General features: G+C 31.6%; 1 protein-coding gene across 1 annotated transcript in view; it reads left to right on the forward strand.

Moving 5' to 3' along the window:
• The window catches only part of LOC139499261 (C-type mannose receptor 2-like), a 74,722-nt gene extending 52,597 nt beyond the window's left edge, over window positions 1–22,125 (forward strand). Inside the window, exon 6 of the mRNA XM_071287933.1 lies at window positions 22,032–22,125. Coding sequence (XP_071144034.1) covers window positions 22,032–22,125 — 94 coding nt within the window. The remainder of the gene's footprint in view (window positions 1–22,031) is intronic.
• Window positions 22,126–26,850: the final 4,725 nt, after the last annotated feature.

Below are 26,850 nucleotides of genomic sequence, written 5' to 3' on the forward strand. Positions count from 1 at the left end.
ACAAAACACCACGAGAATAACAAATATAACATCAAAACCAAATACAAGAATTTGGGATAGATAAGTACCGTGCCACGTCTTATCTAAAAAAATAAGAGAAAACACAAACGACTCAACGTTAAAATGCAACACACACAGAAACGAACAATATTATAACAATGGCCATCTTCCTGACTTGGTACAGGACACTTTTAAAGGGGAATAAAAGTGGTGGGTTGAACCTGGTTTTATGGCATGCCAAACCTCGCACTTTAATGACAAAGTTAAATATAACATTGAAATGACAACATAATATTACAGGACTACAATACAAACAAAAAGGAGACCATATTAGACAAAGAAAAGCATGATTAATAGACAACAAAAGCATCAAGTTTAAAATTCAATACGCCAAAAACGCGTCTTGTCCACACAAGACTCAATAGTGACGCCCAGATATAAAAGATCGAAAGTGAAAAAAGTACAAAGTTGTACAGCACTGAAGATCAAAAGTTGAAAAGGTTTTGCCAAATACGGCATTGTTTGTATGCCCGGGATAAGAACATTCTTATTATATAGAACAATTCATGCTATTGCAAACAGTAAATTTTATCAAATGAATATGAAAGAGATATACATAATCATGATAATGAAACTGAAGTATTAACTAATTACAGAAAACTAAACCCGAATACATAACGCCCAGATATAAAAGATCGAAAGTGAAAAAAGTACAAAGTTGTACAGCACTGAAGATCAAAAGTTGAAAAGGTTTTGCCAAATACGGCATTGTTTTTATGCCCGGGATAAGAACACAGAGCATAACTGGGAACCAGTATGTAAACAAAATTAATTTCCTATGAATATTCAAGATCTCCCCAAAAGAGGCGTGTTTTGGGAAACAGCTGTATTTACAAAGTGTAACCTAAAAGAAATCATGATAGGATATACTAGCTCAGGAATATCGTTTGAATTTGGAGATATATACTCCGTATGTAGACGCTGCTTGAATGTTGCTTCATCAAAATCGAAAGTTAACAATTGGGAATCTGAAATTATAAAATATGCATGCATTACGTGATAGTTACGAAAAAATAGCTTACATTGCAATTTTCAAATTACACTAGTCAGAACCCTTTTGTTTAGTGGTTATTGTTGGTTGTTGTCTCTTGTTTTATATAGAGTAGGCTGTTTGTTGTCTATATTTGCCTATAGAATATTAGTTCTTCTGTATTGTAATAGTTCATAACAAAAGTCACCACAATCATATGGACACTTTAATTTCAACTGTTATTGTTCTGTTCCTTGGTTTCGTTTTGACTTGATTTTAAAATTTTAAAAAAGGTTGCTGTAGTTGTCATTGGCACTCATACCACAAATTAGCATTCATATTGTCAAATGATAAACAAACGAATAACAAAAACGGAATCAGTTCAAAAACAGTTAAACACATGCAGCACAGTATTCAGTTTAATCGTGAAATGTAAAACTATTAGCTAGCATCAATTACATGTTATAAAAAGTAAATACAATATTTGTAGTAAAGATTATTAAAAATTTTGTTGAACTGGTTCAGAAAATAAGAAATTCCAGACAAAAATATGCAAAAAGCTTCGTATCAAATTATTAGATCTGAGATTTTTTTTAATTTCTTTACCAATTTCATGTTTTGCCTTGACATTGTCAGTTTGTGAACGACATTTAAGTTTGAATATCCCATATTTCTTCTCCCTTTTAGTTAAATAATTTTCGAAGGGAAAGAGTTCATTTTTTTTTCACTTCGTGTTGGCGACTAGTCTAGAAAAGAAAAGTATAACACGTAGTTATCTGATTACAACAAAACCTTGGAAATATTGTTGAAGACCTTTTAAATATATTGTATTTTAATAATTTAGAAACTGTTATACATCAATTTTATATATTTATAACCTATATCACATTTAATGATTTTTTTTTTTATTTATTTTTTTTTTTTAAGATAAGATAATAATAATAAAGCAGGATGATCAAATGATGTAGTTTCTGGTTGGATTCAAAAATATCATGTTATAAATAAAGTTTTGATAATGATATATAATGAGCATATAGCTTGATATACAGCCAAAATACTAGAATTTCCAACCATAATTCAAATATATTAGAAGTTTTTTTAGAATTTTTTTTAAATATGTAATGTATGTAAAGCAACAAATGTTAACATTGACACTTTTGTTTTGTTAAACTAAGAATTTTTAAAAATCCTTATAATATTTATACTTTCATAGAAATCCTCGATTACCTTTTAAAAAAAGTCATGTTTTCCAAAGTTGCAGCAGTTTTTATATTGTTTTATTTTTAATAAATCAAAATAAGTTTCGTCATACAAGAAGCACTTTAATAAGTTTTATAACCTTAAAACAGGTGTGTTTTACAGGTAAACAGAACATAATATTTTCTAAAACTCGTGTATTTCTAACAAATGAATTCAAAAGGCTTTATTATTTGAGTTTTACAGGATGATGTTATATAAAATGTTTTACTGACCAAGTGTGATCTTTTTAATCAGTATGTCTCAAGCAGAATGTATTACTTAATAGTTAACCCCTGATCAGGAGAAAACTATAATTCATATCTTTATTTTCTTATCGCTTTTTTAAACATGTTCAATGTATATTATATAAGAATAGATATATTTAATGTTAGTGATTTTGATGGCTGTTGTTACCTGTGATAAAACTATTGTATGTAACCATGAATCCTATATCGTTTTCTATTTAAGAGTTAAGGAAAATCAAGTCTTGTTCAACAAATACACATGCCACACATTGAACACCTTAATTTGTTATATAACCCTCAGTATAGTTTTTTTTTAACTAAAATCAGATACTTTAATTATCTCTATTTCATTCATCTGAGAATCTTGTAAGGATGTAACAATCTGTTTGTCATGTATATATAATAAATCAGATGTTATTTTGTGTTACATATTGATTGTCCCCCCATTATACAATGATATAATGAAAAATATGCATTTAAAACAATCAATACCAACCTATTGAGTTGGTTTATGAGACACATATTTACAAAACATCTCACATGTTTATGTATATAACATTTCCTAAAATTTGTTTACGTACAATTTAATAAGAAAATCTTATGTGGCTGTTTTCATGTCAGTTAAAAACGAAGTTATCTTAACAAACAAAATATTAAAAAGGAGAGGATATTTGGTCTCGCATGTTCGAATATTGATCAGACAATTGGTTGAGTATAGTTCAGTCTGAAAAATAGGTCGAGAGCTGGTCAATCATTGGTCGAGTACATGTCGAGAACGGGTTAAGGCTGTTTCAGAGTGGTCGAATACTAGTTCAGACTATTTTCACCAGCAAAGATAAGGTTCAAGTATAAATCAGTACAGTCGATTATAGTCAAGACTGGGTCGAGATATATTAAGTTAAATTCAGACCAATTTTAAATCGTCGAGTACAAAAATCAGTTCCTTCGAGTACAGATGTAAGCCATCTTATAATTTGACTAGTTTGTAGTGACAATAAACAAAAGACAACAAAATACCAATTCGAGGGGCTGAACATATCCCTCGCATCTACCTATTAAGTGCAATATCTGATTTGTACTCGCTAAAAGTAAAGAAAAGACTAATATAAATTTGTGTATTTGACTTACAGATGTTAATTTTACTCACGGATTGAAAGTACAACTTCGCACATTTTACATTAATTCAGAACGATTAGAGCCTCCAACATTTGTCTCAATTTAAGAAACTGTCAACAAAGTTAAGACATGAGCAACAGCTCTGCACAAAGAATAAACTGCTAAAAATTTATTTACAAAATATCTAATATATATTCTTGATAAAATATGTTGCTCACATAGATATTTTGACAAAAACACAATACTTGAAATTGTAATCATAGCAAGTGAAGGCCGATATGTAAGTTTAATTATGTTTTTGACGTCAAAGTGTTATCTCTTTCTGTCAAGTAAATCTTCAAGTATTTGTGTATCAACAACTTTAACATAGTTGTGATATGTAAAAATAACTATAAGATGTTATACAATTGCAAACGTAAAAATTTTACGACAGCGATTCAATTACGGAGTAGATCACAACTTACTAAAAAGGTAATTGAAAGCATAATCGATGTACTAATTTTTTTTATTGTTGGATACCATTCATGGATCTTATGATACTTTTCTTCTACATTATTTGTAATTATTCAGTATCTGATTTTTGTCATTTTCTTTTTTAATATAAAGGAACCAAAATGCTGTAAGTCAAGCAAAATAAAAATGCTAAAAACTATTACCAGGATGAAAATTGCAAAGCATCCGATACATTTAGAGGAGAACCTGTCATCAGCCATTGATATTAGTGACCGTTTGTACTTTTTCGTACTATTTGTATCCACAACCAGGTCTAATCTAATCCGTTCAATCTGTTTGAATAGATCATCTTCTTTGAATGATATGTTGTTTTATATTACTACACAAACAATAACAGGAATCATACGTTGTTTTAAAAATATTTGGTTTTCTTAATTTAGTCATTGTTTCTGTAGTGCTTACGGTTTCCAACTCTGAAACGAAATAAAATGTATATATACTATATATATGAATAAATATATACTGATGCAGGATATCTGCTGTCCGACATATTTAGAGATAATTACATTTAATTACCTTTTGCATTATCGGTGTTGTTATGTACACTTTTTATGCATTTATATATAAGAAATCGAATTCTACACATGCACCATGCGATGCAAAACCCTCAGTTCATTTGCTTTAGGTGTTTAATACCGGTCTTTAATTTGATAGGAACTACTCCCAGTATTTTCATGAACTTTATATCTTAGGCATCACTGATGATTTTTTTTAGATGGAATTGATATCTGGCGTATCTATGTATCTATGATAAGTTGTTTTTTTGTCTTCGCTAATATGTAGAAAAAAGTCGAAGTCTACTTTAAATACCCTATAGCGGCTGTCTGACAATTTTTATCTGAGCGTCACTGTTGAGTCGTGTGTAGACAAAAGCACATCTGGCGCAACAAAGTATACGCCTGGTAGCTTTGCTAATTATTTTTTTACGGGTGTAAAATTTCGCGATTTTGGCGGATTCTGAAATGGTTGCAGAAAAATGTTTGTCTATTATTATGGGTAAAAGATGACAGTCAGGGAACAATGGTTTTTCTTATTAATGTTGATAAAATCGACATTAATCATTGTTGATCCGAAGAAAAACGCTTTAGCTATGAGGAGGAACCGAACGTTTGCATATAGGTTTCGCGGAATATAATTTCGCCATTTCCCTTTCCCGCAAAATAAGAGAAAATAAACGTCCCGCAAAAAGTAAACCGCTTCTAAAAGACCAACAACAATTATTTCGTAGTGGATTTCTTATAGGTGGCAATTCTGTAAATATTGACAACGAAACTTCCCATGCCACTTTGCAGCTAAAACTGTGACACTTTTACCATGACGTTTATTGAAAAATTATATCCCTGAACGATTAGTTGATATGCACTACTATTCTATTCAAATGTCAAAATATAGGACTGAGCGGCATATTTTTAACGGTTATATGCCCTGAACTTCTAAGAGCTTACACTTGAACCTCCTGAACATTACATTTAAGGTGCTATAATGTTCTTCTACACTGGTCAAATTCTTAAGTTGTGTCTACGAGTTGAAACCCAGAGATTATATCTGGGAACTAGTACGTCAAAACATTAACAAATCTATAAATATTATTAGCCGTATTACCCTTTTTGGAATCTCGGGTCCTCAATGCTCTTCAACTTAATACTTGGTGTGCTTTCTAACTAGTTAGTTCTGAGCGTCATTGATGAATCTTATGTAGACAGTACAGTAGACGAAACTCGCGTCTGGCGTAACAAATCATAAGTCTCATACATTTGATAACTATAGATCCCTATAAGAGGCGGGGTTTGTGAAACAACTGTATTTACAAAGTACAACCTTAAAGACAAAACTGTCTGACAGCTTTAAATCAAAATACGGATAATATTAGGTTCAGGGGGTCTGTAATTTAGTTGTTTAACATGTAATACTTATTGTTGTCCTTTTCACACTAGTTCAATTCACTACTTAACCCTAAAGTTATGCCCCAATTGTTCAACACGTAGTTGTATCTCTCTTCTTACTATTGTATGCATCAAAATATAACGAAATGAATTTTGGAGGTATATGAAAAATATTGCAAAAAAGGGTTAAAGATACCACAGAAACACACAAACGCATAGATCGATAAAGAACTTACAACGCAATGACTAAAAAAGAAAAATACAGACCGACAAATAATAGTACACACGACACAGCATAGAAAACTAGAGATTAAGCATCACGAACCCAACCAACCACTGGGGTGGTCTCTTGTGCTTCAGAATAATAAGCAGATCCTGCTCTATATGGGTCACCCGTCGTGTTGCTCGTGTGATTAAAAACCCGGTAAATAGTCTAATTCGGTAGATAACTAATTTACACACTGTCCAATTTATGGGTTTTATTTGTACATTTTGTAGTAAAAGAGGCGATACTGAGTTTCCTGACCTAAAGGCTTGTTATGAATAACCTTCACCAGAAACGTTTAAAATTTTGAACATAAAAACCAAGGCTGCACATATACTTGAAAAATTGTAGAGCTTTGTCTGACCTAAAAAACATAGCCAAATCCATCCAACTAAATGTTGATTTTCCTGATTATTTCAACATTTCTAGATTTATCAAAGAATGTGGTAGATTACTTTAAACTTAAAATTTCAACAACTAAGGTTGTATTATACGGAAACATTGATGTTAGTGAAATATACATTTCGTGCTTTTATGGTCCATTTGAAAAATTATGAAATACAATATAAACAACAACAACAAAAAAACACCAGCTTCTTGAGCAATGACGACAGTTTTTTTTGGTGCATGAATTATTTTGATATTGTGTATGTGTTAAAACGCAGAACTTCAAAGCATGATAGTTTTAAAATTACCAGTATGTGATCAAATCAAACAAACAATAACATAACAGGTCAATTGGACATCAAAAAGAGCCCAAATAAATATATGCGATTAGAAACACGGGACATATTGATAGATTTGAAACATTAACTTATTTGATTCTTTAAAGACAGGACACAACCTGCACATAAGAGAATCATCAAAAACTCCGATCTAGTCATAGACATCGAACTAAATACATCATTAGCCAATTCGTAAATATGCAATATACGCATTAGCTAAATTATATGAACATATACGCATTACATAAATTAAATAAACATATACGATATGTGCATTTACCAAGTCTGGAGGTTGAAGATTAGTGGCAGTGTTGTTTTATGTATTTGTTTTTCGTACATTTGTCCTATCAGGGCCTCTTGTAGCTGACTTTTTGGATTCACACTTGAAAGTCAGAATAATTTCATGTTTGTCTTCTAGTTATTTACGAACACTATAAATAGTTGTTGTTATGGTGCTCAACGATTGAGAGCGTAGCCATATATTAATACGAGACATGGGATCAAACATTTTTATTTTGACCTACTGTGTTTACATGCCAGTAGAAAGACCATATGTTGTATTCCCGACCTTTTGGCATTTTACTAACACGATGCTAATTAAAGGAAAGACGAACATCGATTAAACAAATCAGGAGTATTTACAGCCATATACACTATTTCTAATTACACACATTTCGATAATTAATTTACCTGTGATTTCTTCTGCAGGAAAATCAAATATCCAGTCGGCTGGATAAGTCGAGTATACCATAACATCATTTATATTGGCATTATAATTGATGTCAGTCAAACTGATAAACATGCTTCCCGCAATCTTGGTACCTGTTCCAGCCGTGATGGTTCGATTCAACCAGGAAACCCATAAAGGTACGTAAGACTTGCAATCAAGTCCTGACCATGCTGCATTGACTAGTTGCAGTTGATTTCTTCTTTCATTACCATAATCAACAATATGTACTGTTTTGTCAAAATGTACATGCAATAACATATTTATGCCATCTATTAAGACAATGAATGCATCAACGCACGCTTTAACCTTGAAATATATTGACTGTTGGCCCGTTACATGCAGTCCATGGTCTTTCAATAGTGTACCTTGTCCAGAAATTGTATGTATATGCACTTCTATAAAAAAAAATCTAGTTTATATTATAGTTTATTATTTTCGAATCATCGAGTACCATCCAATTAGAATCATATTCAAAACAGTGTGGTCCTGGCCATTGATTGACGACCTAAATTATCCCATTGACTGGGACATATGAGGTGAACGTTTGTAGGTAACAACCACTGCTCACTATGTACTTGTTAAAGACACTTAATCTGTGGGATCACAAAAGGTTCTCAACACCTTAAAAAAGCAATTCTTAAAACGAATCCGGAATAATACGATGTGTTGATTTATATCAATAATATAAATCAAAACATAAAGGTTATTCCTGAATAATTTTTCGAATTATTTTATTATTAAAGGCGTTAAGAACCTTTGGTGACCCCACAGTTTAAATTCTATAATAAGTCAGAAGTGAGCAATGGTCGTTACAGACAAACGTTCACCTAATCTGTCCCAGTCAATGGGATAATTTAGGTCGTCAATCAATGGCCAGGACCACACTGTTTTGAATATGATTCTATTTCAATATGACCTGTATATTTTGTTTTTAATTCGATTTTATGGACAATGTAAATTTGCTATACCTATGTATGATTGCAAGTGCTTTGTATAAAGTAATCCCTTAAAGTTTTATGGAACAAAGTAAAATCACTAAAATACGGAACTCAGAAGAAAATTCAAAATGGAAAATCCTTAATCAAATGGCACAATCAAAAGCTCAAACGAATGGATGACCACTGTCATATTTCTGGCTTGGTAAAGGCAATATAAATTTTTTAATTTACATTTCGTGTTTTTTTCTGTGGTTTGTATATTTCTGAGAAGTCAGTTTGATCGAAACATGTGATCAACTCAGTTTTATAATTGTGGTATCACATGGTGCTGTAAAAATTTGATAATGTTTCAAAATAATGGTTAAATTGAATAAAAATTTCAACATCTAAATTGACATAAAAACAAAAGTTTACGAACCAAATCCCCTGTTTGCAAAGAAACAATAAACTCATCATAGCTACCATGATTGAAATTTTATATTTACGCAAGACGCGCGTTTCGTCTTCACGAAACTCATCAGTGACGCTCGAATAAAAATGTTAAAAAGGCCAAATAAAGTACGAAGTTAAAGAGCATTGAGAACCAAAATTCTTTTAAGTTTTAATAGATACAGCTTAGGTAATCTATTCCTGAGGTAAAAAAAAAGCCTTAGTATTTCAAAAATGCAAAGTTTTGTTTACATTTAATTTACAATTATGAACATATCAATGATAAGTCAAGTCAACACAGAAGTGCTGACTAATGGGCTGGTGATATCCTCGGGGAATTAAAACTCCATCAGCAGTGGCATCGATCATTATCGAAATTATATAATACTTTCTGACAAAGAGCGACCAATGAAAATTGCTTAAAAAATGTATAGCCACCTCTATCGGTCAGTTACATATAAAATATGGCATAGTTCACAAATTTGTACACTTTCATGATTGTGAACTACCGAATAAGACTATTTACCGGATTTGTTATCACATAAGCAACACGACGGGTGCCACATGTGGAGTAAGATCTGCCTACCCTTCCGGAGCACCTGAGATCACCCCTAGTTTGTTGGTGGGGTTCGTGTTGTTTATTCTTTAGTTTTCTATGTTGTGTCATGTATACTATTGTTTGTCTGTTGGTTTTTTTTTTCATTTTTAGCCATGGCGTTGTCAGTTTGTTTTAGATTTATGTGTTTGACTGTCCCTTTAATATCTTTCGTCCCTCTTTTAATTCTCCCTCTTCCCTAGAACAGTGGTGTGTCAGCATACTATGGAAATGACTTGACACATCAGATAAGAATCAAACACAAAAGATGGAACGTTCCAATCCTGAAGTATATTTGCGCCGATTTTTAAAAGATAAGTCAAAGAAAATTTCTGATAAATAATCATTTTTTCCCTGAATAAAGTATCGATAAGTTCATGAAGTTCACATCAAACTAATTAAGTTTAAAAAAAAATCAAAATGCTACGAAAATATACGTACCAGCATATACGGAAATGCCAGGATATAAAAAATGTCCGTTTTCAAAATCATGATCAAATCTGCAAGTTGACTGATCCCAATTGACGTTTAGTATTGTAGGAGTATAAGAACTGAGTTTCTAATTAAAGTTATAGATATGCATATCATCTCCTCAATTGATTGACATATTGTATCTGTAGCATCTATAAGATCTGTTCTGCATAATTATATAACAACAACTAGATTAGTGAAACAATTGGAAATGGGCGTCCAATTTTATATCTACGCGTGTGTTGGTTAAGAATAATCCTTATTCTGAAAATGATTGAAAGTTGTAAGCACGGTAGCTTTATATTGTTCTAAATTTATTGTTTTTAAAACATTGACCAGAAATACGAACTACAGATGGGTGCACTCCTAACCTGTACAGCAAGTTAACTTGATAACCAGTCATTTGGACTGGTCAAAGTTAACCTGTGACCGAATGTAGGACTGCTCTGACCAGTCCTAGGACCAAAATCTAGTTAACTTGAAAAGCGGACTTGGACCTAGGACTGTTTTTATGTCTGCCAAAAAGTTAACTTGGAAACAGGTCCGCTATTGATATAAGTTAACTTCGAACCAGTCCTGTCATAAGTTAACATAAGTTAACTTCGGAACCAGTCCTGTCATAAAGTTAACCTAAGTTAACTTGGAAACCGGTCCTGCCACAAAGTTAACTTCTGCTTGAACAAATCCGATCAAAACCAGACCTGTTCCCAAGTTAACTTTTGACTGGTCTGGTCAACACTAAGTAAACTTGTAACCAGGACCGCTCTTCGTTGATTTAAAAAAAAATATTTTTAATATCTTTGTTTCGCAGTAGAAACATCGAAAATAAAGTAATTTGAAAATTAATACTTCCGTTTTATGAACAGGATTAAACACAAATAATTGAAAATAAGTACGCACAGAACGTAACACAAATTTATCTGTGATCTGACAATCTATCTATTATAAAAACGATCTCGGTTACAATGATAACAGGCACTGAATATATATATATATTCCGAGATCAAATTCAATCATATTATGTATATTTTTGAAAAGAAGTATATTTGATGTTAGGTGTATACGTCCTTGTTAGTTATACATCCTTGAACTATGCAGCCACAATCAGCAATAGTTTAATTCATTTAAATAATGACTACAAATTTTTGTTCGCCTAAATTAAGGGTGCCAGCATGTCTTCTTTTTACTCAAAATACTGATACGTAACAAAATTTCAGTAGTTTTGATGCCTCCAGTTGACTTGTACAACAAAATTATTTGACCGCATCCACCAAAACTGACCATATATGCACTTTAATTTGTAAATCTATATACCCGCATAGTAAATCAGCAATATTTTTTATGTCAGGATTCAATGTATAATACAATCATGACAATGGACAGCAAAATTGCAATATAATAACAAAAAATTTTTGTTCGCATAAATTTAGGATACCAGCATGTCCTCATTTTATTCAAAATTTTGATACATAACAAAATTTCAGTAGTTTTGATACCTCCAGCTGACTTGTACAACAAAATTATTTGACCGCATTACCAAAACTGACCATATGTGAACTTTAAATTGTAAATCTATATACCAGCATAGTAAATCAGCCTTATTTTTAATGTCAGGATTCAATGTATAATACAATCATGACAATGGACAGCAATATTGCAATATAATAACAAAAACATTTTTGTTCGCCTAAATTAAGGGTGCCAGCATGTCTTCTTTTTACTCAAAATACTGATACGTAACAAAATTTCAGTAGTTTTGATGCCTCCAGTTGACTTGTACAACAAAATTATTTGACCGCATCCACCAAAACTGACCATATATGCACTTTAATTTGTAAATCTATATACCCGCATAGTAAATCAGCAATATTTTTTATGTCAGGATTCAATGTATAATACAATCATGACAATGGACAGCAAAATTGCAATATAATAACAAAAAATTTTGGTTCGCATAAATTTAGGATACCAGCATGTCCTTATCTTATTCAAAATTTTGATACGTAACAAAATTTCAGTAGTTTTGATACCTCCAGCTGACTTGTACAACAAAATTATTTGACCGCATTACCAAAACTGACCATATGTGAACTTTAAATTGTAAATCTATATACCAGCATAGTAAATCAGCCTTATTTTTAATGTCAGGATTCAATGAATAATACAATCATGACAATGGACAGCAATATTGCAATATAATAACAAAAAATTTTTGTTCGCCTAAATTAAGGGTACCAGCATGTCCTCTTTTTACTTAAAATACTGATACGTAACAAAATTTCAGTAGTTTTGATGCCTCCAGTTGACTTGTACAACAAAATTATTTGACCGCATCCACCAAAACTTACCATATATGCACTTTAATTTGTAAATCTATATACCCGCATAGTAATCAGCCATATTTTTTATGTCAGGATTCAATGTATAATACAATCATGACAATGGACAGCAAAATTGCAATATAATAACAAAAAATGTTGGTTCGCATAAATTTAGGATACCAGCATGTCCTTATTTTATTCAAAATTTTGATACGTAACAAAATTTCAGTAGTTTTGATACCTCCAGCTGACTTGTACAACAAAATTAGTTGACCGCATTACCAAAACTGACCATATGTGAACTTTAAATTGTAAATCTATATACCAGCATAGTAAATCAGCCTTATTTTTAATGTCAGGATTCAATGTATAATACAATCATGACAATTGACAGCAATATTGCAATATAATAACAACAAATTTTTGTTCGCCTAAATTAAGGGTGCCAGCATGTCCTCTTTTTACTAAAAATACTGATACGTAACAAAATTTCAGTAGTTTTGATGCCTCCAGTTGACTTGTACAACAAAATTATTTGACCGCATCCACCAAAACTGACCATATATGCACTTTAATTTGTAAATCAATATACCCGCATAGTAAATCAGCCATATTTTTTATGTCAGGATTCAATGTATAATACAATCATGACAATGGACAGCAATATTGCAATATAATAACAACAAATTTTTGTTCGCATAAATTTAGGATAACAGCATGTCCTCATTTTATTCAAAATATTGAAACGTAACAAAATTTCAGTACTTTTGATACCTCCAGTTGACTTGTACAACAAAATTATTTGAACGCATCCACCAAAACTGACCATTTGTGCACTTTAATTTGTAAATCTATATACCCGCATAGTAAATCAGCAATATTTTTTATGTCAGGTTTCAATGTATAATACAATCCTGACAATTGACAGCAAAATTGCAATATAATAACAAAAAATTTTGGTTCGCATAAATTTAGAATACCAGCATGTCCTCATTTTATTCAAAATTTTGATACGTAACAAAATTTCAGTAGTTTTGATACCTCCAGCTGACTTGTACAACAAAATTATTTGACCGCATTACCAAAACTGACCATATGTGAACTTTAAATTGTAAATCTATATACCAGCATAGTAAATCAGCCTTATTTTTAATGTCAGGATTCAATGAATAATACAATCATGACAATGGACAGCAATATTGCAATATAATAACAACAAATTTTTGTTCACCTAAATTAAGGGTGCCAGCATGTCCTCTTTTAACTTAAAATACTGATACGTAACAAAATTTCAGTAGTTTTAATGCCTCCAGTTGACTTGTACAACAAAATTATTTGACCGCATCCACCAAAACTTACCATATATGCACTTTAATTTGTAAATCTATCTACCCGCATAGTAAATCAGCCATATTTTTTATGTCAGGATTCAATGTATAATACAATCATGACAATGGACAGCAATATTGCAATATAATAACAACAAATTTTTGTTCGCATAAATTTAGGATACCAGCATGTCCTCATTTTATTCAAAATATTGATCATAACAAAATTTCAGTAGTTTTGATACCTCCAGTTGACTTGTACAACAAAATTATTTGACCGCATCCACCAAAACTGACCATTTGTGCACTTTAATTTGTAAATCTATATACCCGCATAGTTAATCAGCCATATTTTTTATGCCAGAATCAATGTATAATACAATCATGACAATGGACAGCAATATTGCAATATAATAACAACAAATTTTTGTTCACATATAAAATTTAGGATACCAGCATGTCCTCATTTTATTCAAAATATTGATACGTAACAAAATTTCAGTAGTTTTGATACCTCCAGCTGACTCGTACAACAAAATTATTTGACCGCATTACCAAAACTGACCATATGTGCACTTTAATTTGTAAATCTATATACACCATGACGTACCCGCATAGTATTAATCAGCCATATTTTTTATGTCAGGAATCATTGTATAATATAATCATGACAATGGACAGCAATATTGCAATTTAATAACAACAAATTTTTGTTCGCATAAATTTAGGATACCAGTGTGTCCTCCTTTTATTCAAAATTATGATACGTAACAAAATTTCAGTAGTTTTAATACCTCATGCTGACTTGGAAAACAAAACTATTTGACCAAAACTGATCATATGTGCACTTTTATTTGCAAATCTATATACCCGAATACCATTGTACCGAGCGCCTTAATGTCTTCTCCTGGCGCTCCTGTTCACATTTTAGTAGGACCGTAAATGTACACGTAATCAATAATATTGGAAAACCATTAATGCAAAAAATATTCTGAATAAATTGAGAATGTCAGAATTTCATCTCTTTATTTATAATAACAGTCACATCATATATAGGAGTTCATGATGGTGTACGTGTAAAACAAAACTATTATGCCACATCATCAAAGTACCAACACTGACATGTCTGAATTCATTTGTACTATTCACAGGGACTCGGTTAGCAGATTAAAATTTTGTAAATCAATGTTTTTAATTTATTTTTTATTATTTCCTGTCTATTTGCATTACTGTATTAACGTATTTAACGTTGCCTTTACTATTTCTTTGTTTTCTGGCAATGTGCAGTTTACTATCCATATCCATATACTGAAAAAACCTAAAGGGATCTAAGTCGCCATCTTGAATTGCCTTCCCTACTTTAGATAAAAAATAATTAAAAATATTAATAAATTACTATATACCTTACATCAGCCCTCATTTTCTTCCGAAATTATTCTTCTATCACATGCATATTTTGATTTGTGGATTAACAGAACCCTTACGCAGTTTCAGTTGCATTCGTGTCAGAATATTCAAATTTCCCGGCGAAAGCAACGTATCATTCGGAAACTTCCGGGTTGATGCGTTAACTACAACGATAAATCCTTATAAACAGACGAGTGCTGTCCCCTGATTTATTATTGCAGATCGAGCGCAAAATTATTAACCATGTTAACGAATAGAACCTTTCTTCAAACGGGGTAACATGAATCATTGACTTTTTCGTAGACACATCAATAAAATGAAGAAGTTACTTAAAATATTGACACGTTCAATGGGATTAATAAGGTTTACTCTCAGTACCAGGATATAAAAAAGGGGGAGGGCCGGTTGGTAGGTCAACTTGGAGTAATACTTTGAAAAAGTATATTAACTTATCATACATGCATGTATGAAGTTCAATCAGTAGGCCCCTTATCCATATACATACATAATCCTCTGATTATATAAGTGTTGTATTGCATAAATCCATGATTTGAAAAATATCAGGACGATGTCAGAAGATCTCAGAAAAACAACCCGATAGTTTGGGACAATCATTTGATATTTTCAATGGGCGGAAGGATAGGAGGATAACCTGATATTGAAACAATACATGCACTAACTGTTCAAAGACATTTTTGTTTGATATTTAATTTATATGAAGGATATCGTGGTGTGGCGTAGGTATGAAGTTAGGGGACAGCACTCGTCTGTTTATAAGGATTTATCGTTGTAGTAAACGCATCAACCCGGAAGTTTCCGAATGATACGTTGCTTTCGCCGGGAAATTTGAATATTCTGACACGAATGCAACTGAAACTGCGTAAGGGTTCTGTTAATCCACAAATCAAAATATGCATGTGATAGAAGAATAATTTCGGAAGAAAATGAGGGCTGTTGTAAGGTATATAGTAATTTATTAATATTTTTAATTATTTTTTATCTAAAGTAGGGAAGGCAATTCAAGATGGCGACTTAGATCCCTTTAGGTTTTTTCAGTATATGGATATGGATAGTAAACTGCACATTGCCAGAAAACAAAGAAATAGTAAAGGCAACGTTAAATACGTTAATATAGTAATGCAAATAGACAGGAAATAATAAAAAATAAATTAAAAACATTGATTTACAAAATTTTAATCGCTAACCGAGTCCCTGTGGTACTATTTACAATGATTTAATAAAAAAAAAGTATACGAGGTTCTCTTCTTGGAATCTATTATGTCGGTTGATTGATTTTGTTTATAGTTAAACGTCAAGTGGCAACTATTTCATTAAAGTGCGCATTGAGTATAATTTTATGACGTCCCATATAAATATCGGCAATGACAAATCTCTCGATAAATCTGATGAATTTGACGAGATTGTTGATAGTTTTACCACATCGTATGCTTACGGACACTGTACAATTTCTGTTAGAATATTCTGCGGGAAATAGAATAGTAAATTCAATGCAAACAAGTTGAATATCAATGAAATATCCATGCAAGTATAAATTTATGCATAAAGTAAAATTTAGGAAGGGACAGGTAAACAACGGGGAACGAAGTAACGTAGACAATGTTGTCGATATCCCGTGATATAAGAATATTGTTCCGATGCGTTGGATAACCTTTCTATCCGCCTTCTAATAAAAAAAAACTCTGTGTGATCGTATAGCCATTTTTTATTTATATAAAAATACATGTATATCAAATAAAAGATAGCACTTGTATAATATCTAGTAGAGTCTAGCGAGTAAATAATAAATGATATCTGTGGAAAAACAATGCGAATGTTGTTCACATATTTTAATGAAAGCTCAAGTCTGATATGAAAACTCTTATAACGATAATCTGTCATAAGCAGACCTGTCCTCAGGTCTGGTCAATAGCAGACTTGTCCACAGGTCTGGTCAAAAGCAGACCTGTCCTCAGGTCTGGTCAGGAGCAGACCTGTCCACAGGTCTGGTCTGAGGCAGACCTGTCCTTAGGACTGGTCAAAAGCAGACTTGTCCACAGGTCTGGTCTGGGGCAGACCTGTCCTCAGGACTGGTCAAAAGCAGACTTGTCCACAGGTCTGGTCTGGAGCAGACTTGTCGATAGGTCTGCAGCAGTCCTAAAAAAGCAGACCGTAGGTCTGGTCCACCAACGACGAAGTTAACTTGCTTGACTGCTTAAAAATTCTCAAGTTAACTTAGAAAGCAGTCAACAAGTTAACTCTAAGTTAACTTTTGTCAAGGTTAGGACCGCACCCATCTGTACCTACCATTGAATGGGATTTGCATAATATGTACAATTAAACAATTGGATCTGCTTGCCACTATGTTTTGGACCTAATTTGGACAGTCATAACTTGTTTAAAAAGTATGTATTTGATTTGAAAACAAAATTAAATAATTTTCATTTTGCCAACAGTCTGGTTTCGGGGACACGTGTCTGTGTCTTGATAACAGATACACATATGTACAGCAATTTTCTTTATATAATTGCTGATAATAAGTTGATTATTCTCTTCTTACTTATTTATTTTTAACCTTACATTTGACACAAATGATATTGCACTTCGAGCATGTTATCAAAAACAATGTAAAGAGGTATAAAATGTTGTTGAGTTGTTTTTTAAAAGGGGGTCTGACTTCTTCAAAATTTGTTTGCATTTAATTATACTTGTACTGGTGCAAACTTATGTATGGGAATACTATAAAAGCCAAATAGAGATTTCTAATAAATTACTATTGACATGATAGACATAACCAACCTACCTGATTGTATCTTAGCTTATTGACCGCATTGTAACCACTGTGTATCATCGTCACCTGAAATTGCCCGCCCTCAGTTGCCCCGTTGGCCAGATACTCAAATGTTTTCATTCTTTTTTTCCTGAAAAATCTTTAGATTATAAAAATAAAATCTACCTCTGAACAAAAGGCATCCTACTGTTTAACTCGAGCGTCACTGATGACTCTTTTGTAGACGACACGCTCATATGGTGTCCAAAAAGGTAAGCCCTCTAACTATGATTATTTTTTTTTTATGTTTTGTTATAAATAAATCACCCAAACTTTAAACAAGAGAGGATAACATCAATTGTACAATAATCTGAAATTATTTACGACCATATGCGTTACCGACATATTTAAGTTATGGTATCAAATTTATTTATTTTGAAAGAGGTAGTAGATACCAATGTCGAAGACAAATGGACAATTTTCTCAAATTTAACATCATTGTCTAAAAGAAAACGCAAGTTAACAAAACATTGCAGAGACCAAAACCTAAACAGCACAAACCAATCAAAAATGCTTGTCATATAATTTGGGAATGCAGTCATATGTGCCAGTCGTATTGCTCCAGGCAAGCACATAGTCGGTGTTAAGCTGTATCAGTCAAACAATGTACAATTATGGGATTTTTATTATATCATTTTGTGCTTAATAAAGGTAAGTTAACAATTGTTCGTTTCTCAATCAACACTTATAAACAATTTCATGATGATTGCCAAGTTATAAAACAGCCTTAACTGTATCTATGGTACGCTGTATTTCTTAAGGAGATCAATGAGATAAATCTCCGTTGAAAACGGAAGTATTTCAGGTTGTTATGTATAAAAAAGCAAAGACCTAAACATGGATTTAATCATCACAGTCTCAGAGTGAAAACAAACATTGTATCTTCAAAATGATTGATATTGAATATCAATAATTAAATATATTAAACATATTAATACTAGCGCATTTACATAATACTACACTGATAGAACAATCTTTTCCGTGTAGATTTAACAATTACTTCTAGTTCAATGCTATTCTATAATTTGTCGAGGGAATCTTTTTTTTTTTGGAACTAGCTAAATTAATTTACTTGAAACGGAATGTACTTTTGATAATTACCACACAACAGAAAAAAATAAAATAGCTGAATTGTTTACTTCACATTATTACATAGCACAATCTTTTGATAGAGTAAACTCAATAGACAACTTTCGAGTTAATCTGTTCCGTCAATGTTTCTTTGATTCTTTTGTACTTGAGTCACGTGATATCAATGAACTAGGGGCTATGTCTTTTTCCGGTTTGTATTATTAACATTGGAAACTCGGGAAATGTGCCTACGTCTTATTGAGGACAGGCATACGTTTCTTCCCGTTTCCTTCACTTGCAAACTAAAACTGTTACAAGAGATGGACGGACTTGATTAGGCGAGAGAATTTTGTTCACGACAAGTTCTCCCGTCTGTGTTCCCCTCATTTTATTAATGTAGAACCAAGTGTGCTAAAGCCTTACCCAGAGATTTTCGCCTACAACAACTACAAGACAAGACAAGTTTATTGATACACTCAGGCCCACAGTGTGTGCAACAAGAGTAACATAATGTATATAGTATACAATAATAAATTTGTCAACAAATATAACAAATAAAAAATAACGCAACCCTTTTATCACTACGGGTGAAAAAGAGATCAATGATTAGAGGGGTAAATCTTCAATCTTGAAACGGGAAAACACAGTTACACCACATTCGCACATCAATGATATTAGAGGCTCCCAATAAACAGACAACATCAAGATCATACCTGGTAACTAAGGTTTTAAAATTTTTGGTACAAATTTTTTCTTTTCTTTCAACAGTTTGAGAATTAAACTCCAGGTAGAAATATAATTGTTCTTATCTTTTTGGGGCCTATAATTTATCTGATTATTATAACTTTCTATTTAATATATGGGTTCATTGCTACATGCAACTTCTTTTATCTATGTAATTCAATCTCATAAGCTATCATACCACATTTTCTAAATTATTGTTGAAAGCAGTATATATATATATATATATGTTACAGGCATTTTCTAAATTAAGGCATTTTGTAAAATGACTGAATTTTCAGGCAATTTAGAAAATGCCTAACCTCGACAGGCATTATACAAAATGACTAAAAATACCTAGTCATTTTGTAAAATGACTGAAATTTTGATGCGAAATTCCAGAAATTGCCTGTTGAGTTTCTGGCAATTTGTAGAAGGAAGGTATCATTGAGATGCATATGACAAAGTTGACAAAAGCACAATATCTTACAAAGATAATAACTAATGGTTTGGCAGAACTAATTTATTCTCCAAAAACCAGATCGGAAGTTTTTTTTATGCCTTATGATGTGTTCCTTTTAGGGAAACTACGTTAAGTACGTACTCACTCTGTATTTGAGATACCAACAGTGAATTTATGATTATTTTGTCAATATGGCAAACAGACAAATTGTTCTGTCAATGGAACAGAATTTACAATCACATTTTTAGAAAATATAGATTTAAAACAGTAAAGTGAAACATATGAAATAGAGAAATGTTCGTTTTGCTGGTTTTTTTTTGCTTTCAGTTGCAAATATGTCATGCATTTTTTAGGATGTGAATAATTTGGTTATAATATGTATGGATTATTTAACAGTGGATTGACCTGGATAAAGGACATTCATTTAGACTGCAACTGCAATTAAAATGAAGGTATTTAGGACAGGGACAGAAAATACCCCTTCAGAACAACCTTAGAGTTCTCAAAAGAGTTGTCCGATCGTCTGAAAATGTCAGGGCTGATAGATCTTAACCTGAAGAACTTTTGAACCCCAATGTCAGATTTGATCTAAATGCATTAGATTTAGAGATATATCAAACCAAAAACAGTATTTATGTTGCCTAACGTTAAGTACTTTATCAGTAAAGAACAGTAAAGGTAATGAAAGACCTAAAAGTGTGATGATCCAGATTTCTCCAAATGTGGTCTGAGTGTTAAATCAGATTTTACGCCAAACAATATATTTGCAAACAATCAGGACAAATATTATGTAGTTCTGTCGTGCAAACATTTTTAGAAATTAAAAAAAAAAATGTCAGGTTCTGTGCTTGTGTGAATTGTAATTATTCAGTAAAATGTGATTCTTGATTATTTAAGCTCTTCATTTTTAATTCAGTAATTATCACAAATAAAACAGCTCTGGTTTTCAAAGCTTTCAAATGTTTTTCTTAAGATTTTATTCTATAAAATAATTTCAGGCATTTTGTAAAATGCCTTTCAATTTTTCTAGGCATTTTGTAAAATGCCTAGAAAATTTAGTCATTATGGATAATGACTGAATCTTGCAGGCATTTTGGAAAATGCCTAAAGTTTTCAGGCATTTTACAAAATGCCTAAATTTAGAAAATGCCTGTAACATATATATATATTAGTACGTCTGAGTCAGTGACAACTCTACAACAGATTAATCCATCGGATCGCCATCAATGATGGTGATACATGGCTGTGTACATTATGTATATACAACTCGTCTAAACATCAACTCAACAATGTTAGATCTGTAAATTTCAGATCTAACATTGTTGAGTTGATGTTTAGACGAGTTGTATATATATATACCAAATCTTCTTCTTGTCTTTGTTATTAGTTACAAGTCATATTGGGAATCGCACCACATCTGTTTTCTGCTTATTTTTATATTTTTTATATTAAATACAAAGAACTTATTTGCAATACCTTGTCCTTTTTATATTTAAATGTCTTTAGTTCAAGTTTAAAGACATTACAATTATAGTTTGAAATTTTTTAACAATATCATGAATGTAACATAGATTTATAAATAAAAAAATCCATATTATATGTAGATGTGCCGTTTAATGTATAATTTTTTTTCTTTCTTGGGAAAATTGTACATTTTTGTAGATAGGTTTGCTTTAATTCATCAGTTTTATAATGATATGTATTGCTTATTGCAGGTTGATGAAGAAGGCAACTGTCACACTATTCTTTTTGCCATTTCCAAATGAAGTGACTGTAGAAACCGCCAAGAATCCAACTAGCAGTAAATAATAAGTAAATGCATACAAAATTTATGTTTTTCTTCATGCTGTCTAAATTTATAGCTAGACAAATAGATTATTGTTTTTTGGATTAACTTTAAAGATGTAAAACTTAATTAAGTATACAATATTTGTCAGAGATGCCTTTACATAAATCCAATTTCTAATCATCCAACATTTTGTGACAGTGAGACCCAAACAGATTTGTCGATGAATAATATATTTGAATTAGAGGCTAATTTAAAGCAGATGACGTTTGACCAGGAGAATTTAGTCAAGACAGAAGAAAAACCTTGTTTGACTGCTGAATTTGTAGACAAAATAACTTTACCAGACAAGAATGTGTCATCATACCTTGGCATTCCTTCAGTAATGGCTCTTCTTGGAATATTTGGTAAATACTAAATATAATGATTTGCATAAAAGAATATACATGCAGGGTTCTCATCATCTTTGAAGTAAACAAATTTCCAGGACTCAAATACACTTTAATGAGAATCTTTATACTGTTTGTAACTCAAAATCAAAGCATTCAACTGATCATGAATATAAAAATCTTCCATAATCATTTGAAAATAATCTCATTTCAACATGATTCATGGCAAATCTTTTGAATCTTTTTGTAAATACGCTTTAAATGATTCAAAATTATGAAGACAATGTGGTATATACATGTAATATAACTGAAGACTTTAAATTGTTGTCCTGTAGATGTTTATTGGTTTATTTTGTGTTTGCAAAATGTATTATCCTCACTTATTTTTTTAACAGGTTCAACACATAAAAACAAAGTGTAACACATCATATAAGATCACCTCTGACCTTGTTCAATGTATCATAGTTGACTTTTATGGCTCTTTCATTTTATTTTTAAAATTTAAAATCTGTAGTCAAGCCCTAGATTGATAGATATTATTTTCAGCTATACTTGACAAAGCATCCCCGTCATTGACGCACTGGAGAGGACACGAAGGAACGCATCATGATGCAAAATACCAGTTAGAAAGCTCAACAAAAAAATTGGTCCTTCAAGAAAACTGTCTTGGTACAATGAATTTCTAATTACACTTTTAAAAAAACAGATTGGCTTTACCTTCATTTCTTTTGGGAGATATTTTAGAATTTCAGGATCAAGAGTTTCACTATTTTTTTTAACCTGGATCAATTTTATGAATACTGTTTTTACTCCTTGATTACAGTGGCCAAAGTAAAAAAAAACAATCAGAAAACATCTTCCAAAATCTTTTAGAACAACTTTTCCAAAAACAACATGTATAATTGACTGTACCGAGATATTTATTCAGAAGCCAACAACGCCATCAACTCAAGCCCGTACATACAGCACATACAAGCAGTATAATACATAAAAAAATGCTTGTTTCTTTTACTCCTACAGGAGCATTTAATTTCTTTTCGAATTTGTGTTGTTGTAATGTATCGGACAGATACATCACAGAACATTCAGGATTTCTTGATAATATCAAAGCAGGAGATGAAGTTTTGGCAGATAGAGGGTTCCTGGTTCGCAAATTATTACTGGAAAGGAAAGCAACACTGAAAATAAACTTATCATATATACCAGGACTAAATTTAGTATATACGCCAGACGCGCGTTTCGTCTACAAAACACTCATCAGTGACTCATCGAATCCAAAAAAGATAAAAAGCCAAAATAAAGTACGAAGTTGAAGAGCATAGAGGACCAAAATTCCTCAAAATTTTGCCAAATACAGCTAAGGTAACATTCCTCCTTTAACCACAAAATGTTCTCAAGGAAACGGCAGATGTCTTTTGACTAGAGAAATTACAAAAACTAAAAAACAATTGCTAAACAGAGAATTCATGTGGAACGAGCAATTGGACGCTTGAAGAATTTCAAAATTTTATCACACACTTTACCGTTGGAGTCTTAAACCATTGTCAAATCAAATAACAAAGGTTTGCAGATTTCTGTGTAGCCTTCAATCACCTTTAGTAAAAAAAATAATCATAAATTTGCGATTCACATTGTTTTATTACAGTTTCTTCTTTTTCATATACAAGATCTTCATTATTGATATATGGTTAACAAATTCATGTGTATACTGGTAAAAAAATAATTTCTAGCTTTTAGTTTATCACTGAAAACTCATTTTCAGCTACAAACATCTTTTCTTTTTTTAAATTTTGTAAGGCAAAATAATTGTTTATCTTTTTCATGTTTTAAATTAAAAAAAAAAATATATTTGAGAATTCAATTTAATATTGCACTTAAATGCCACTATTTCTTTTTTATTTATTGATTGTTGTTTTACTTTTTATTAATTGATTGTTGCCTTACTTTTTCAACAAACCATCTCGATATAATCTTTAAACTTTTTTGAAATCATCAATAACCTTTCATTGAAATTAAATTATACCCGTTAATAAGGATTTGCTTTAATATTAAGATGTACCATCAAGAGTAAAAGATTAATTTCCTTCCTCATTTTTATCAATTTAACAAAACTGGAATATTTTGTTTTTGTATGCATCATTTTAAACTAAGGTACATGTACAGTCTTGCTTGTGTTTAAAGCTTTGAAAAAAATGAATAAAGTAGAAAAACATGGATGCGCCATGAGCGCATGATACGCCCGTCGTCTTGTGTGAATAATCATAAATAGTTTCTGGATACAGCGCTAGCGTGACATGTGAAAAACCAAATATTTCTGAAATAAAATTTTGAATCATCACCAAAAAGTATACAGATCTTAAGATAAATATAACTAGAAAACCAATATACCTTTACCATTGTATATGCTTAAAATCAATATAGTAAAAGAAATATAATTTTTGAGATTACTAATAAAACATTAAACCTTTCCATCATGTCCATAGATGGGGGGGACAGTATTCCTGGTAGCCTTTATGCAATCTAATAATTCATGAAAACAACTGAACAGAAGACAACCTAGTTGAAAATATATTGAACCTTGAACAATGTTAACAACAATAACAATTCTTAACAAACTAGAAAGAAGAATCAATGCCACAAGGAGACACTTACGCAACACAAGAACAACCGGCAGAAGGTGTAACCAAAATCCATACATCATATGGTGATTCTTTCTGTCTAGTTCCTAGAATGCATGTACCACCAACATAAACACAGTTGCCATCAAATTGAGGAATTATCTTTACAGAATCAAAATGGTTGGCCTGGAAAAGTTGATAACCATTGTCCCTTTTATTACTCTTTGTTTATATTGATAAAATATGAAAATATAAAAAATATTTTGAACAAAACCTTTTAAGGACCTCTGTAACACCTGCTCTATTGAGAATGTAAACCAAACACTCCATAGACCCCTTTCCGTATGACGATGTCTTTTTATATTTTAATATATTATATATATCAATATCAAACGAGAGCAGATAGCTCCTGCATTCTCTGCTACTGTTCTGGTCTTCTTCAATATTAATAATGTGTCTCAATGTAAAACCATGCATTTCTATTAGAAAAGCAACATTGTACAGCTGTTTAGTAACAATTATTGTCTTTTAAGCCACCATCAACAAAACATAATCACTATCACCGTATAAGATCTATTATCGGACTCATAAACATCTTGAAGAACGCTGTCGTACAAAAAAACATTAACAAAGACACAGACAACCTGATTTAGTCGTAGCATTGATTACACATAAACTTAACACAGAGCAACAAACCGTGAAAATGAGATCAAGGTAAATTAAAACATGTTACATGTACATCATAAGATATTTCCATACAATTAATGTAGTTGACCTATTGAATATAGTATTAGAAAAAAAACCTCAAAAACTTAACTTTAACCACTGAACCATTAAAATGAAGTCATGGTCAGATGACGCAATCCTTCTATACACCACATATACAAGACCTATTGCTTATAGTATTTTAGGTATGAACCTGACCAACAAAACTTAACCTTGTTCACTGATCCATGAAATGAGGTCGAGGTCAAGTGAAAACTTTCTTACAGACATGAGACCATTTATGGTACGCACATACCAAATAAAGTTATCCTACAAAATATATTACTCATAAAAAGAGAGAAATTAACATTACAGAAAATCTTTACTTTTTTGTGGAGTCACAGAACCATGAAAATGAAGTCAAGGACAATGGACCTGTGACAGACGAATCTTTCGTAACTCAGGCATCTATTTACAAAGTATAAAGCATCTAGGTCTTCTATCTTCTAAAAATATCAAGCTTTTAAGAAGTTAGTTAGCGCCGCCGCTGGATCACTATCCTTATGTCGAGCTTTCTGCGCCAAATGTCAAAAGTCGCACGGTCGACAAAAACTCTTTACAAAGTTTCCAGTAAATCTCTTGGTTTTATTATTTTACACATTTGAAAACAAAGATTGTACTGTCCAACTTTATTTTGCAAATCGATTATTTCATGAAATAGCATTCGACAACAGGCACCGTAACATTGGGGAACTGTTCATGAGAAATAATTTCAAATCATCTACAAAGCTGAAACTGTTTAATAACAACTATAAAAGAAAGAAAAATACAATACTTAAAGAATGACTGTAATATTTTTTCTGTCTATGAAGAAATATCATAAAAAATGTGGTGTACACTTAATAATCCGCGTAGTATGTTATTTTACAGTGTGCACCACATATTTTTTATGTCATTTCGAATAGACTGACAAAATATCACAGTTATTTTAAATAATTTAATTCTAAATTCCATTTTAAACCGGCGTAAATGATGA

The sequence above is a fragment of the Mytilus edulis genome, chromosome 12, assembly GCF_963676685.1.
Source record: "Mytilus edulis chromosome 12, xbMytEdul2.2, whole genome shotgun sequence".
In the NCBI taxonomy this organism is placed as follows: domain Eukaryota; kingdom Metazoa; phylum Mollusca; class Bivalvia; order Mytilida; family Mytilidae; genus Mytilus; species Mytilus edulis.